The sequence below is a fragment of the Mauremys reevesii genome, linkage group 19, assembly GCF_016161935.1.
Source record: "Mauremys reevesii isolate NIE-2019 linkage group 19, ASM1616193v1, whole genome shotgun sequence".
In the NCBI taxonomy this organism is placed as follows: Eukaryota; Metazoa; Chordata; order Testudines; family Geoemydidae; genus Mauremys; species Mauremys reevesii.
Window position 1 is genome coordinate 14,242,968 of NC_052641.1, and position 12,122 is coordinate 14,255,089.

The following is a 12,122-nucleotide window of genomic DNA, read 5'->3' on the forward strand; positions in this document are numbered from 1 at the left end:
GGGGGAGGAGGGGTGAACTTTGTCAGCGTTGTGAATTGCAGCCTCTTGTCTGTTTCAGTCCATAGGAGAAGGCAAAGAAACTTTCATCCTGGGAAGTGTGGAAAGGCTTGATTTGCCCATAGGAAGGAGTAGGGAGGAAGCTGACTACAGGTTGTGGGGGTGGGTATCCAGCCACTGGAACACAGGGCTACAGGGTTCCCCAGGAGGTGAAGCCTCCACCAGCCACTCCTTCCTCTTGCAGTTGCAGCCCTGGAAGGCAGAGGAACCGGTTGTTCAGGTAGCCTGTTTATACTGAGGGCCTCGAGGAGGGAAATGCTGGGGAGTTTTAAAACAAGCTTCTGATGCAGGCTGTGGGACTGACTGTCCCTGTCCCAAAGGGACCTTGGCAGCACCAGAGAGTAAAATGAGAGGGCTGTTTGATGCACCAGGGTTTGCTGGAAGGTGGCTTGATTGGGGGAGGGGTTGCAATAGGCAGAACTATGCTGGCTAGTTGGGAACCTTTCAGTGAACAAGTCACGGCTGCAGGGTTTCGTGTGTGTTCGGGGAGCTAGGGGGTCCCCTCATTAGGTGGAGGATTAGGACTTTGATTCCTGGTTCTGCCACAGCCCTGCTCAGGGCTGCCTGGTGGGGGGCAAATGGGGCAATTTGCCCCAGGCCCCACAGAGGCCCCCACGAGAATATACTATTCTATAGTATTGCAACTTTTTTTATGGAAGGGCCCCCCAAAATTGCTTTGCCCCAGGCCCCCTGAATCCTCTGGGCAGCCCTGGCCCTGCTATGTGACCTTGGGCACATCCCGTCATGGCTTCGTGCCTCAGTTTCCCCCTCTGTAATATGGAGGTGGGGGGGATAATCCCTTCCTGCCTCAAGCAGCAGAGCTGTTGTGAGGCTGGATTAATGAGGGTGCCTGCAGAGTTTGGCGATTCCCTGATGAAAGGGACTGGAGAAGGGTGAAATATTATTTTCCTCCAACACGGCAAGGAGGCAGCTCCCACCCTCCCAGAGTGGCTGGAGGCTGGAGCAGGGTCTGTTAGAAACCTCTCCAGCTGCTGAGGGTTTGGAAAATCCCAATGAGCCACTCGGCACTAGCTGGGGCCCTGCGGTTTAAGACTCCCCGAAAATAAAACTTCTGGCCACAGAGTCTGACAAGCTGCAGCTACAGATTCCCATTGAACTGGGGGTGGGGGAAGGGGGAAACATATTTTCAAGTATTGCAGAACTATGAGCCACTGCTCATGTTAACAGTGATGCCTCAAGAGAATCTTCCCCCAGCAGAACCTGCTCCCTCTAGGCAGGAAGGTGTCCCTGTTTGCCCATAGAAATAGGCCCATGAAGGGCTGCGGTTGGACAGTTGTCAGGTTCCAGCAGGGTCATATTCATGTTTAGTGGCCATTTGCACCACAGCTGGGCAGTGATGTGGAGTGGGCTTCATGTTACAATTCTGCCATCAAACTGAACAGAGGGTTGGGGTGATCTGACCCTCTGGGGAGCCACTGCTTCAGTGGATGCTGCTAAGCCGTACCCCACAGAGATGACTGACTCCAGGGGTGCCCCGGAATAGGTCTGAAAAGCTCCAGGTCTCTGCTCTGCTGTATTCCCGCAGACACCAGTTGGCAGCTGTGTCAAACCACCTCAGCACAGATCTTTTCAGCAGGTGGCACTTGGTCTCTAACAAAAGGGGTCAGACCCTCCCTTGGTTATGGGAAAATAGGAAAGTGGAGAGATTCTCCAGTTACTCACTCCCGGCTCTCTGGGAACGCTGAGTGAGTCATGGGTTTTGCCATAAGCGAACAAGGGTAATGTCATTAGTTTTGGGACCTCTGATCACTAACAGGCAGAGAGCAAGAAAAGCTGCACTGTGACCCCCAGAGCCGATGGATGGGCAGGTGGGTTTACACCTCCATAGCTCCTGAGATCTGAATCCCTCCACGGTTTCCTTCCAGAGTGATGTAACACAGCTGCTCCTCCCCAACGTACACTGCACTCCCCCATGGACCTTCTGTGCCCTGTGACACTCTAGTCAGGGGAGGTACCATTTGTCAAGAGAATTGTGTTCCCAGAGCAAAAATGTTCCCTTGCAGTGTCTGGGGCAGGGTGAAGAGTCAGCAGATCAGAAGAAAATATGAAAGGAGTGATGAATGGCTGCGCATCTCACTGGCCTATCTCAATAGCCTCATGGTCTGCAGTGCAACCATAGGTGAAAGATGCCTCCTTCCTCCCCCGAGCTGTGGGATTAGTAACATCACACTAGTGATACCAGGTGGAAATAGTCCCTTGCCTCCGTCACAGCTCTGCAAGAGGCTCAGGAGACCTGGGTTCTATTCCCCCTGTGCCTCCAACAGTTCTTGGGCAAATCACTGAAGGCCAGACCTTCCAAAGAGCTAAGCACGTTGGATGCTGAACTAAATTCTCCCTCCACTGTAAATGGGGACAGTACTTCGGTAGTGCTCTCCATCAGGCAGGTAGAGATGTACCAGGTGGGCACCCCAGCTTCCACTCTGGAGGGGGCAGGACTTCTAATTTTCCCAGGGGAAGGTGGATGTTTTGTTTAGAATGGTTTGGCTTGGGATTTCACACACATCACCGACAAGCCTCTCTCTCTCTCTCACAAGGTGCCTGGGGGAGAGGTCACCAAGAGATGAGAAAGAGCCTCTCAGAGATCCCAGGAGAGGTGGGATGAGATAGCCAAGCAATTGCTCCTGAGCAAGAGCCCAACGTCACAAAGCATGGCCCAAAAAGGTGTAAGTACCAGCCCCGAACCCTTCCCAATGGGCCAAAGCACCTGTGACCTGAATGCTTTGCCTGGACACAAAACCTAAGCAGAAAGAGAAGTGTCAGATTTCCTCCCATTGGGAGAAGATGCGTTTGTTTTAGCTGAAGCCATGCTACCATTCCAGGGTCCATGTTAGAGCGGGTGGGATGTAGTTTTTGTAGTTCTGGAGATAAGTCCCCTCAGTGGCTATTAGCCAAGATGGTCAGGGACGCAACCCCATGCTCTGGGTGTCCCTAAACATCTGGCTGCCAGATGCAGGATGACAGGAATGGATCACTCCATAATTGCCTGTTCTGTTCATTCCCTCTGAAGCATGTGGTATTGGCCACTGGTGGGAGACACGATACTGGGCTAGATGGAGCCATTATGGATGGAAAGCCCAGTGTAGATGGCTCTCCAGGGCTGGGTCTTGGTTTTCGGAAAGCCTTTGCACCCATCCACCTTCTTCAAGGATGGAACAGCCGAGCCTCTCTGGTGGCCCCTCACTGGTGCCACTCTTGGGTGGAAGGAGGTGTTGCACCCTAAGTGTAGGGGAGCTGCTCGCTCCCTATGATAATTAAATTGGAGGCATCAAACCTTCAGGGGGCCAGATGCTGCCTGGGCAGCCCAAACCCAGGGCCTGTGAGACTCTCCCAGCCACCCTAGAGCTGCTGCTGGCCAATGGGCTGGTGGGGTGGGAAGGGGAGCCCGGTGCACCCATGACCAGTAGCACCCCTTGCCCCCCCAATCTGGGCAGAGGGTTGGGGGGGCGAGGCTGCTAGCAAAGAGCCGACTTCTAAAGAAAGCCGCGTGCCCTTTAAAGGGGCAACATAGAGAGGCGGGTGCGCGGGGCCCCTCACCCCACATCCATCCTCATTAAAGCGGAGCGAGGAAGTTCAGTCGCTTGCTGATCTCTCTCGCTTCCCCCGGAGCTGTTTGTGCTGTTATGGGGGGGGAGGGCGCCTGTTCCAGCCCTGGCACCAGGGCTGAGCTCTGCTCTGCACCCCGCTGCGCTCCGCTCGCCGGCCCCCGTGCGCTGCGCTGCGCAAAGGGAGCGGGGCAGGGGGCGAGGGCGCCGGGTCGGTTTGTTTAGCTCTGCCAGGGGAGAAGGGCCAGGTTTCTGCGCTTCTAACAAAAGGCTCGAGGTGCTGCTCCCGCTCCCCGCCCTTGGCCATCCTCGCTGGGGCCCGGCCCTCAAGCCCCACCGCGAGCCGGGCCCCCGCTCCCCAAAACTCGCCTCTGCCAGAGGGGCAGGTCGGAGCGTCTTTTCCCATTCCCCCGAAGTAGCCGGAGGGCTGCCGTGCTCCGAAACTGGCGCTAGGGGGAGCTCTGGCAACTGGCTTCGCCTGAGAGCCGGGGTCGGTTTAATGGAATCAAATCACAACAATCATCCTACAAAAAAGATTTCGGAGACTTCGAAGAGAAAGAAAGAAACCGACAGAACAGGAGACTCCTGCCCGCCACAAAGCCAGAAAGTTGGTGTGGGGGAGAAGAGTTACAACCCCCAGTAATTCCAGGCTGACACAGGGCGATTTGTAACTGAAATGTTATAGCTGGATTATTGGGGGTGTGCGCGCACACACACGTTGCAACCTTGTGATTAAGCTCGATATCATCGACTAAATTTTTGCTTGACTAATCGGAGTCGCCTGTTGTTTGTGCCTTTCCAATGCGTTTTTTTTCCCCCCAACCTCCCGCCCAGGCCATATCTCTGGAGAGGAAAGCACAATACTTCGTTGCGATCTTTGGGGGCTTTTTTTTAGTTCGAATCGTTGCAGCCATCGGCAGTTTCTTCGCCCCCCAGGAGAAATCGTAGCGATTCTGTTCTAAAAAACCTGGACTAGCAGCAGCACCAGCGGTCGATTTTGCTCTAAATCTGCACGGGCTTTCAAAATCCTCCTCTTCTGAGGTCAGCCTGTAGGTGGTCATGGAGCCTTGATTACCTTCATTCATTTGGGGTTTTCGTGTGTTTTTTTTTTTAAATAAAACACACCACCAAGTGGCACAGAGTGGTGATAACAAACTGCAACTTAAAAAAAACCCCCAACTTCACAAGTACATCAGGGAGGATGAGGCGAGAAAAGCAGGCTGCTGCTGTGGCAGGGTTGTTGGGGATGGAATTAGTTTGGCGCTCTCTGCCTAGACTGAGATAAGAATCCTCACTCCCTGTGCACCAATTTTTCAGACCCTCGCCATCTGTTTTTTTGTTTTAAATGGATCAGCTTGTGGACTAGGAAACCCGTCGGTGGGCTAATGGTATGGGAGCACGCTGGTGCAAACCAGGCATGGTAGGTCTAAACTGGTTTTAAGCAAGGAGCAGGCACTTGCCCCTAGCAGATCTGATTTATGTGGTTGAAATATCCCTATCTCCACCCTCCTATTGTCTTGAGGTAGATGAACAGTTAAGAGCTAGGAACAGTATAAGCCTAGGCAATTAAAAAAATAACATGCAGCGTTTTTACCTCCCTGTTGTTGAGTTGAGGGTCTCCTAGTGTAGGTAGAATTGCTATTCCTGGGTAGTTCAGGGCCTTTTTGGCAAATGCTGGAGATCAGTTAATCTATGCAGGGGTCACCTGAGACTCACCCACCTGGGAAACTTTGAATAAATGGCATCTCCACTCGTCTGAAAGCTAAAGATTTGTCAGCTCCTAGCAAAAAAAGTTCAGGCTAGAGGTAATCTCCCCCAACCCCAAAGAATTTAAGGTGGGATCTATAGATCCAGCCTACAGGGGAAAGCCCTTTGGTATAAGCATTCATATAGCCAAGCTGTGAGCTCTAGCCATTTCACCCATCCTGTGCAAAACCTTCCCAGCATCGTACTGGGAAGAGCGAAGAGGGTTAAGCCCACTTAAAAAGACCACCACAAACTTTATAATGGACTTTTTATTAAGATTATAAATTTAAACAAATCTGAACAGTTTTACCCGGTGATATACCATTCAATCCGCACAAAAATACAGGGATACAAAGAAAAAAAAAAAAGAAAAAAAAAAACGTTTGGCAAGGTGTCCCTAGTACACACAGTGCTTATACTGTGATGGTTGGGATGACAGGGCTGCAAAAACAAAATATTAAAAAAACAAAACCCAAACACCTTTTTACAACAAAAGGTTTATTTTTTTTAAAAATAATGTAAAATAAAAAAAGGTGGGGAGAGTCAAGGGGCCACAGATCTCTTCACAAGACCAAGCAATGCTGGTTTTATGATTTGGAAGGCTGAAACCAGAACAGTCAAACTTAAACAAAAAGCCCCAGCATACCACATTCAAAAGAGACGTTAAAAAGTAGTGTTAACACGTTTACCTGTGGCAGTCACATACACCTAGGTGAAGGTACACAAACACTGAGCAAGGGTGGGGTAAGGAGGACTGCAGAGCTGTGCATGATGGGAAATGTAGTTTGCCATGTTGTCCCCAAACACATTGTGTCCGGTTAAAAAGCACAGGCCGGCAGGACTACAGGTCCCATGGAGCAGCCAGAAGAGTGGAAGGGGGGTAAGAGAAAGCCGCCTTTCCTCCTCCCCCATGAGAAGCTATTGTGCTCTGCAGGGTTACCCTGGCACACATGGTAGGAAGAGGGGTCGCAGCAGACAGTTCTTCTGGCAAGTGAGGAAAGTTGAAATGTTTTCATTCCTGCCTTCGGCATTTTTTTTTTTTTAAATAAAAGGAAAAAAGTAGAGCAAGCGAGAGGAAGGCTGCTCCCGCAGGAAGCGCGCTGCTGGAGGGAGGCACTGACCCACGCTGCTGCTGGCGGTGTGGGAAGGGGAGAGGAAAATGGAACTAAATGAAGTAGTTTGAATGGGAGACGGAAGGATTTAATCCACCCCGCGAGCTAGGAACCGTGCAAACGCGCCAGGGGTCCGTCTCCCCCTGCCTGGGACAAGCGAGGAGCGTCTCAGTTTAACAGAACCGAGGCAACAACAACAAAATCGATCGCACTGGGCTCCCCCTTTTTCTGTAGGCTCCTTCTCCCCGCTTAGACCCCCCCCCCAGTTAGTCCAACGGCCTCTGCAAGCTTCGGCGGCTCTTCCCACCCCCGCCCCCCCAGCACAAGCAGCTCCTCCAGGGGCAGAGAAGTGCAGCTCTCCAAACTCTTCCCCGGCACACACGGCTTCCCCCGGGCAGCAGCCCTCGCCTCACGTGGCAGGCTCCCGGGCTCGCGTCGCCCCCGCACTCAATACAAAATAAAGCCCGAGCGGACACACGGAATAGTTAAATAGGTGCTTTTCATCTCTGCAAAAATAAAGTCCCAAGATCTGCGATTTTTATTGTACAGTTTAGAAAACATGAGCTCGGCTTCCCCTCCCCCGCCCGCCCCTCTTTGTTTCAGGGGCCCCTCCGGAGTCCGTGTCCCTGGGATCGCTCCCCCCCGCGTCCATCCCCGCCCCTAGAACGCCACGATGGCTCGAGTCCAGGCTCCCAGGCTGGCCAGCGCCTGCTTGCCGCACAGCTGCCCGTTGAGGGGCTGCTCACAGTCCGCCTGCTGCCGGCTCACCAGCCCCGTGAAGCCGGAGCCGAAGATGGAGATCAAGTTGGAGATGTTGGAAGAGTCCGGGGGCTGCTCGGGGCTGAAGTCCTCGAAGCGGGCTCGCTTGCTGCAAGGGGAGAAGGGGGAGCCGCCCCCCACCGCCACCCCTCCCGGGTCCCCGTCCTCCTCGTCCTCCTGCCCCGGGTAGTACTTGCGCTTGGTGCCCGGGGTAGGCGGCGGGGCGCCGAGTCCCGCGGCGCCCTGGCAGCAGCACGGGCACTGCGAGCAGCAGTCCTGGTGCAGGTAGCCGTTCTCCACCGTGGTCACCACATGGGTGTCCAGGTCCAGCACCGTGGTGCGGCTGCTACAATGCGCCGAGGCGCCGCCGCTCGCTGCGCTCATGGCCGAGCCTGGAGGCGCCGGGCTGCCGAAGTCACAGCTCGCCGGCACCGGGTAGAGCAGCCCCGGAGAAGCGCTGCTGCCGCCGCCCCGGTAGAAGCCGGGGGAAGAGTCTCTGCGAAGCGCCGAAGGGGCCGCCGGCTGCGGCTGCTGGGGCGGGCTAGGCTGCAGCTCCAGCGGCTCGTCCTCCTGGGGCGCACCGGGCAGGAGCGCAGCGCACACGGGCACCTCCAGCAGGTCGCCGCCGCCTCTTCCCAGGGCTCCCCCAGCCGCGCCGCCCAGCCCGCAGCTCCGCGGCTGCTGCATGCCCGGCTCCGGGTCCTCGGGCTCGGCCGCCAGCTGAAGCGGGCTGAACTCCGGGGGGATCTCTCCGGCGGGCGCGCAGCCCGGGGGCGCCGCGAGCAGGAGGCCGCCCTCCTGGTAGTGCTGCTGGCGGCGGTAGAGCTCGGCGTAGCGCTCGCTCAGGTAGAGCTGCCGGGCGTTGCGGAGCACGTAGGAGACCAGCAGGTTCTTGTGGAGCTTGATGCCCCCGCGCTGGGTGCGGGAGCTGTGGATCTTGCGCAGGGAGAGGCTGATCAGGCTCTGGGCGTCCAGGGCGCACTCCATCCTCCTCCGGCCCCCCAGCATCTGCTCGCTCCGCGCTGGCAGCCAGACACCCCGGGCCGCATCCACCCGGGCCGGGGAGGGGCTGGGGGCTGCTGGGGGTGGGTGGCGGGGGTCTCGCTCTCTCTGTGGCTCTCTCAGGGGGTCGCCAGCGCTCCGAGGGGAGCCACCATCACCGGTGCGCCCTGCGCCCCCGTGCCACCGCCACCCCCCTCGCCCCCCGCCCGCACCTTGAGCGCAAAGCAATGAGCGCTCGCCTACCCAGCCCCCGCTATTTATATGTCCTCCCCAGCCCCGCCCTTGGCTCCCGCAGCCTATCGCCGGGCCCGGCCCGGCCTGACGGGCAGCCGCCTCCCGCCCAGGAGAGACCGGGCCGGCCAATCAGGGGAAGGCGGTTCCTTTGTGCTATTCAAATACCTAACAGACTTGGGGCTGCTGCCTGGAATGTTCTCATGAGAGCGGAGCCGCCGCGGCAGCCCGCAGCCCGAGCCGGGGTGGGCGTGGGGGGCTGCAGCCGGGGGGCGGCGGGGACGGGACACGTGCACCAGCGGGTCATGCCCCCCGGGTGGGGAGGCTGGTTCCCCCGCGGCTGCGCTGCCTCCCTTGGCAGGTGAGTGGTCACCATGTGCGGGGAGCGGGGGCTGGCCTGAGACGGTGGGTGGCTTCTGGGCTTCTCCCTCCCTCCTTCCCGCAGGTGGGACGGCGGGGGGGGGGGGGGGAGATGCAATAATAAAAATACTGAATAATTAGTTGCTAACAATCCTGGAGACCAGAGCTGGAGAATCCCTCCTCTGGGCGTGTGATCCGGCCCCCACCTGGCCAGGCAGGGAAAGCACATGGCTCCCGTCCTACCTACCGGCAACACTGAACATGCGAGCGCCCTACGAGACCCGGGAGTTCACCGGGCAGGGCAGGCGATGTTCCCGCCCCGCTTCGGTTCCCACGTTCTGTAGGAAATGTTACGATCCGCAGAGAAGGTACAAAGAATCATCTCCAGGTCCCTTCGCCACGGGGCGCTGGGCTTCGGGAACAGCAGCTGTGGACACGATCCTGCAACCACCTCGGCCCCGATCCTGCAACGCGCGCTGCGCCAGCGGAGCCCTGCGCCTGCACGGATCCCCCACTGACTTCGGAGGGAATTCAGGCCTGATCCTGCACCGTAGAAGTCAATGGCAGTTTTGCCACTGACTTCAATCAAAGCAGGATCAAGCCCACTGTGCATGCCCAGGGGTTTGCCTGCCTGGAGCTTTTGCAGAATTGGGACCTTTAGGAGGTGTGTAAATTTACTCCAGAATCAGAATCAGTGTCCCCCCACTTTTTAAGGCAACACTCATTCCTGACTTCAATGGGGCTCCCTGCCTGGCTCCATTTTCATGGTTCAGGCCCTAGAAAACCATCTCATCCAAGCCTCTGACCGTAAAGGGAAACCTCTTATTTTCATTTATTTATAAAATATGATTATACCAATAGAATAATAAAAATATTTTATAAATGAAAGACCATCTCAGGGCCTTGCCACTGACAATGTTTGCAGCTAACAGTATTTTATGTACTCTTGGTGCATTGCACAAGCAGTTAAAACATAGTACGGTGGAAAACAATCTAGAAAACCCAAGTAAAAGACAAGTAGCGAGAGCAGTGAAACAGGAGGAGAATCCTGTGGTAGGGCTGAGGGCCTGAGGAAGAGGAGAGTCCTGTACAAGGAGCGACAGTGGTAACTGCCGATTCCCAGATGTTTTTTTTTTCCTGAATTTTTTTTTTGATGAAAAATTTTTCTTCAAAGGTTTTTTGGGTTTTGTTAAAAAGATAAAGAAGTTAGGCTGAACTCCTTCCTTCTTCCTCCCCCCACCCCAAGCTTTCTTGGTTTTCGATTATGGCGTCCTCTCTCCCACCTGGTTTTTTTCATTATTATTTTTTTAACAAAAAGCATGGTGTTGCACCTAGCTGTTTCTCGTGGACATGTATCTTGATTGAACAAGCCCGTTCTCATTGGGGGAAAAAAATTCAAATGACAAATTTCAGCCAGCTCCAGTTTTCAGTCTTGCTTCTACACCGTGGGTGGGATGGGTTGCGGAAGCTGGACTGTGCTTTATTTATCTGGATTTGGCCATGATGGTTACAATACAAAGCACTTTTTAGGGCCTGATCCTAGGCTCCTCGCTTTCCCATGTTAGTTGCCTCATTAACGTCTTCTTCTTTCGTATGGTTGATGCAGAGCAGCAATTACAATTTCACCTGAAGTTGATTGAGCCAAATGGCTACATCAGAAGTAGCAGAGTTTATTGCAGTGATGCCTCCTTCATATTTATAAATTGGGCAGTAGGTGAGGGTATGTTTGAAGGTCTGCTGTGGGGAGCCACCCTCACATGCCAGGAAGTCCTTGATTTTCCATTTGTGCATTAGATGTCCGCATCTACCACGGTCCGTTTGGATTTGGTTCAGAGTTGACCAACATGTCTGTGGAAGGTCAAACCCAGGAGCCTTCTGCGTGGGATCCAGCACAAGGGGCTTATTTTTTAAGGCTTGTTTAGCACAATCTGCTTTCCAAGCCTCCGTCTGATCGTAGCCTGATTGCATGAGGCTAAGCGAATGTTCCCAGGAAGGCTTGCAGGACTTACGACATTGGAGGGGGGCGTTGTTGACGTCTTGGTGGATAGGAAGACGTCTGTTTTCCTGCATTCACTGAGCTTTGTGGAGTGTCGCAGCAGTTCAGTGTATCGGTGCGGGAGCGATGTTAGACAGAACAGGTAGCCATAGTGTGGGAGTCAACTCAAGGGTTCCAGTGATGCCCCGCGTCACTGCATCAGCTGGGTGTCAACAAGTCGCATGTGGCTGCATCTGCACAATATTCAGTTACCGCATATACAAGTGCTATTGTTTGCAGGTGTTTGCAACACTGATGCCGATGCACCCCAGGTTGTATCTGCTAGTTTCTGAATTATGTTGGCTCTCGTTTTTATCTTTGCAGCTACCTTCTCAAGATCCAGCTCCTTGCAGGATCAATCTCCGATAAAAACAAAAGCGCCCCCTAACTTAAATGGGCCTGCTCCAGTAATAAGGATGGTATTTGTGGTTAAGACTCAGGACGGAGACTGAGGAGACCTGAGTGCTACTCTTTGTTTTGACACATGCTTCCTGTGTGACCTTGGGCCAAACTTTTCAAAGGAGGTTTCTAGGTTTGGCTGCCTCCATTTTTGGCTGCCTCACTTGGTACCCATTGGGCCTGATTTTCATGATTTCTCCTGCTGCTCCCAGACACTGGAATTTTGGGGTGTGCAGCACTTCTGAAAATCAGGCCCTGGAGGTCCTAAGTTGGGCACCCCAAAAGAGAGGATACTCTTGAAAACTTCTGACCAGATCCTCTAAACACTTAACCCATGGTTAACTTTCTTACCGTGGGCACTGCCTTTGATTTCTATGGGGCCCTCACAGCTGCAAAATTAAGCATGTGCATAAAAATTTGCAGGATTAGAACTTTTGGCTTTAATCTTATTGTGCTTCAGTTCCCCAACTGCAAAATGAGGATATTAAATACTTCCCTACTGCACCAGGATGTTGTGAAGATAAATTCATTCATGTTTCTTGTGGGATGCTCAGCCACTCTAGGGACGAGCACCATGAAAAATAGTATAAATGTTATTTTTGTATCACATCTTTCATACAAGCTAGGTCCTACAATGTATTACACAGTTACATAATACAGCTAAAAAGTTAAAAAATAGAAGTATAGCAGAGGGAGAGAGAAATGAAGAGGGGTAAGTAAAGGAGGAAGCATATGCTTTCAGCTGAGATTACAAAATAGATGGGGAGATGGAGAGTCAAAAGAAGGTTAATCTAGAGGGCAAGTGCTGCAGAGGAGAAGGCTCTTGCACCAAACTAGCAAGATTATTGCTTATACATT

At 53.8% G+C, this 12,122-nt stretch overlaps 1 protein-coding gene across 1 annotated transcript; it reads right to left on the minus strand.

Annotated features, from left to right (window-relative positions):
* Positions 1-6,858: 6,858 nt before the first annotated feature.
* On the minus strand, positions 6,859-8,456 carry IER5L (immediate early response 5 like). Its single transcript, XM_039506745.1, has one exon. It carries the CDS (start codon positions 8,243-8,245, stop codon positions 7,139-7,141), a length of 1,107 nt encoding a protein of 368 aa, XP_039362679.1. The 5' UTR covers positions 8,246-8,456; the 3' UTR covers positions 6,859-7,138.
* Positions 8,457-12,122: the final 3,666 nt, after the last annotated feature.

What these genes read in the sequence shown, in the direction of transcription:
- IER5L (XM_039506745.1), bottom strand. Translation starts at nt 8,245, where the DNA reads ATGCTGGGGGGCCGGAGGAGGATGGAGTGCGCCCTGGACGCCCAGAGC.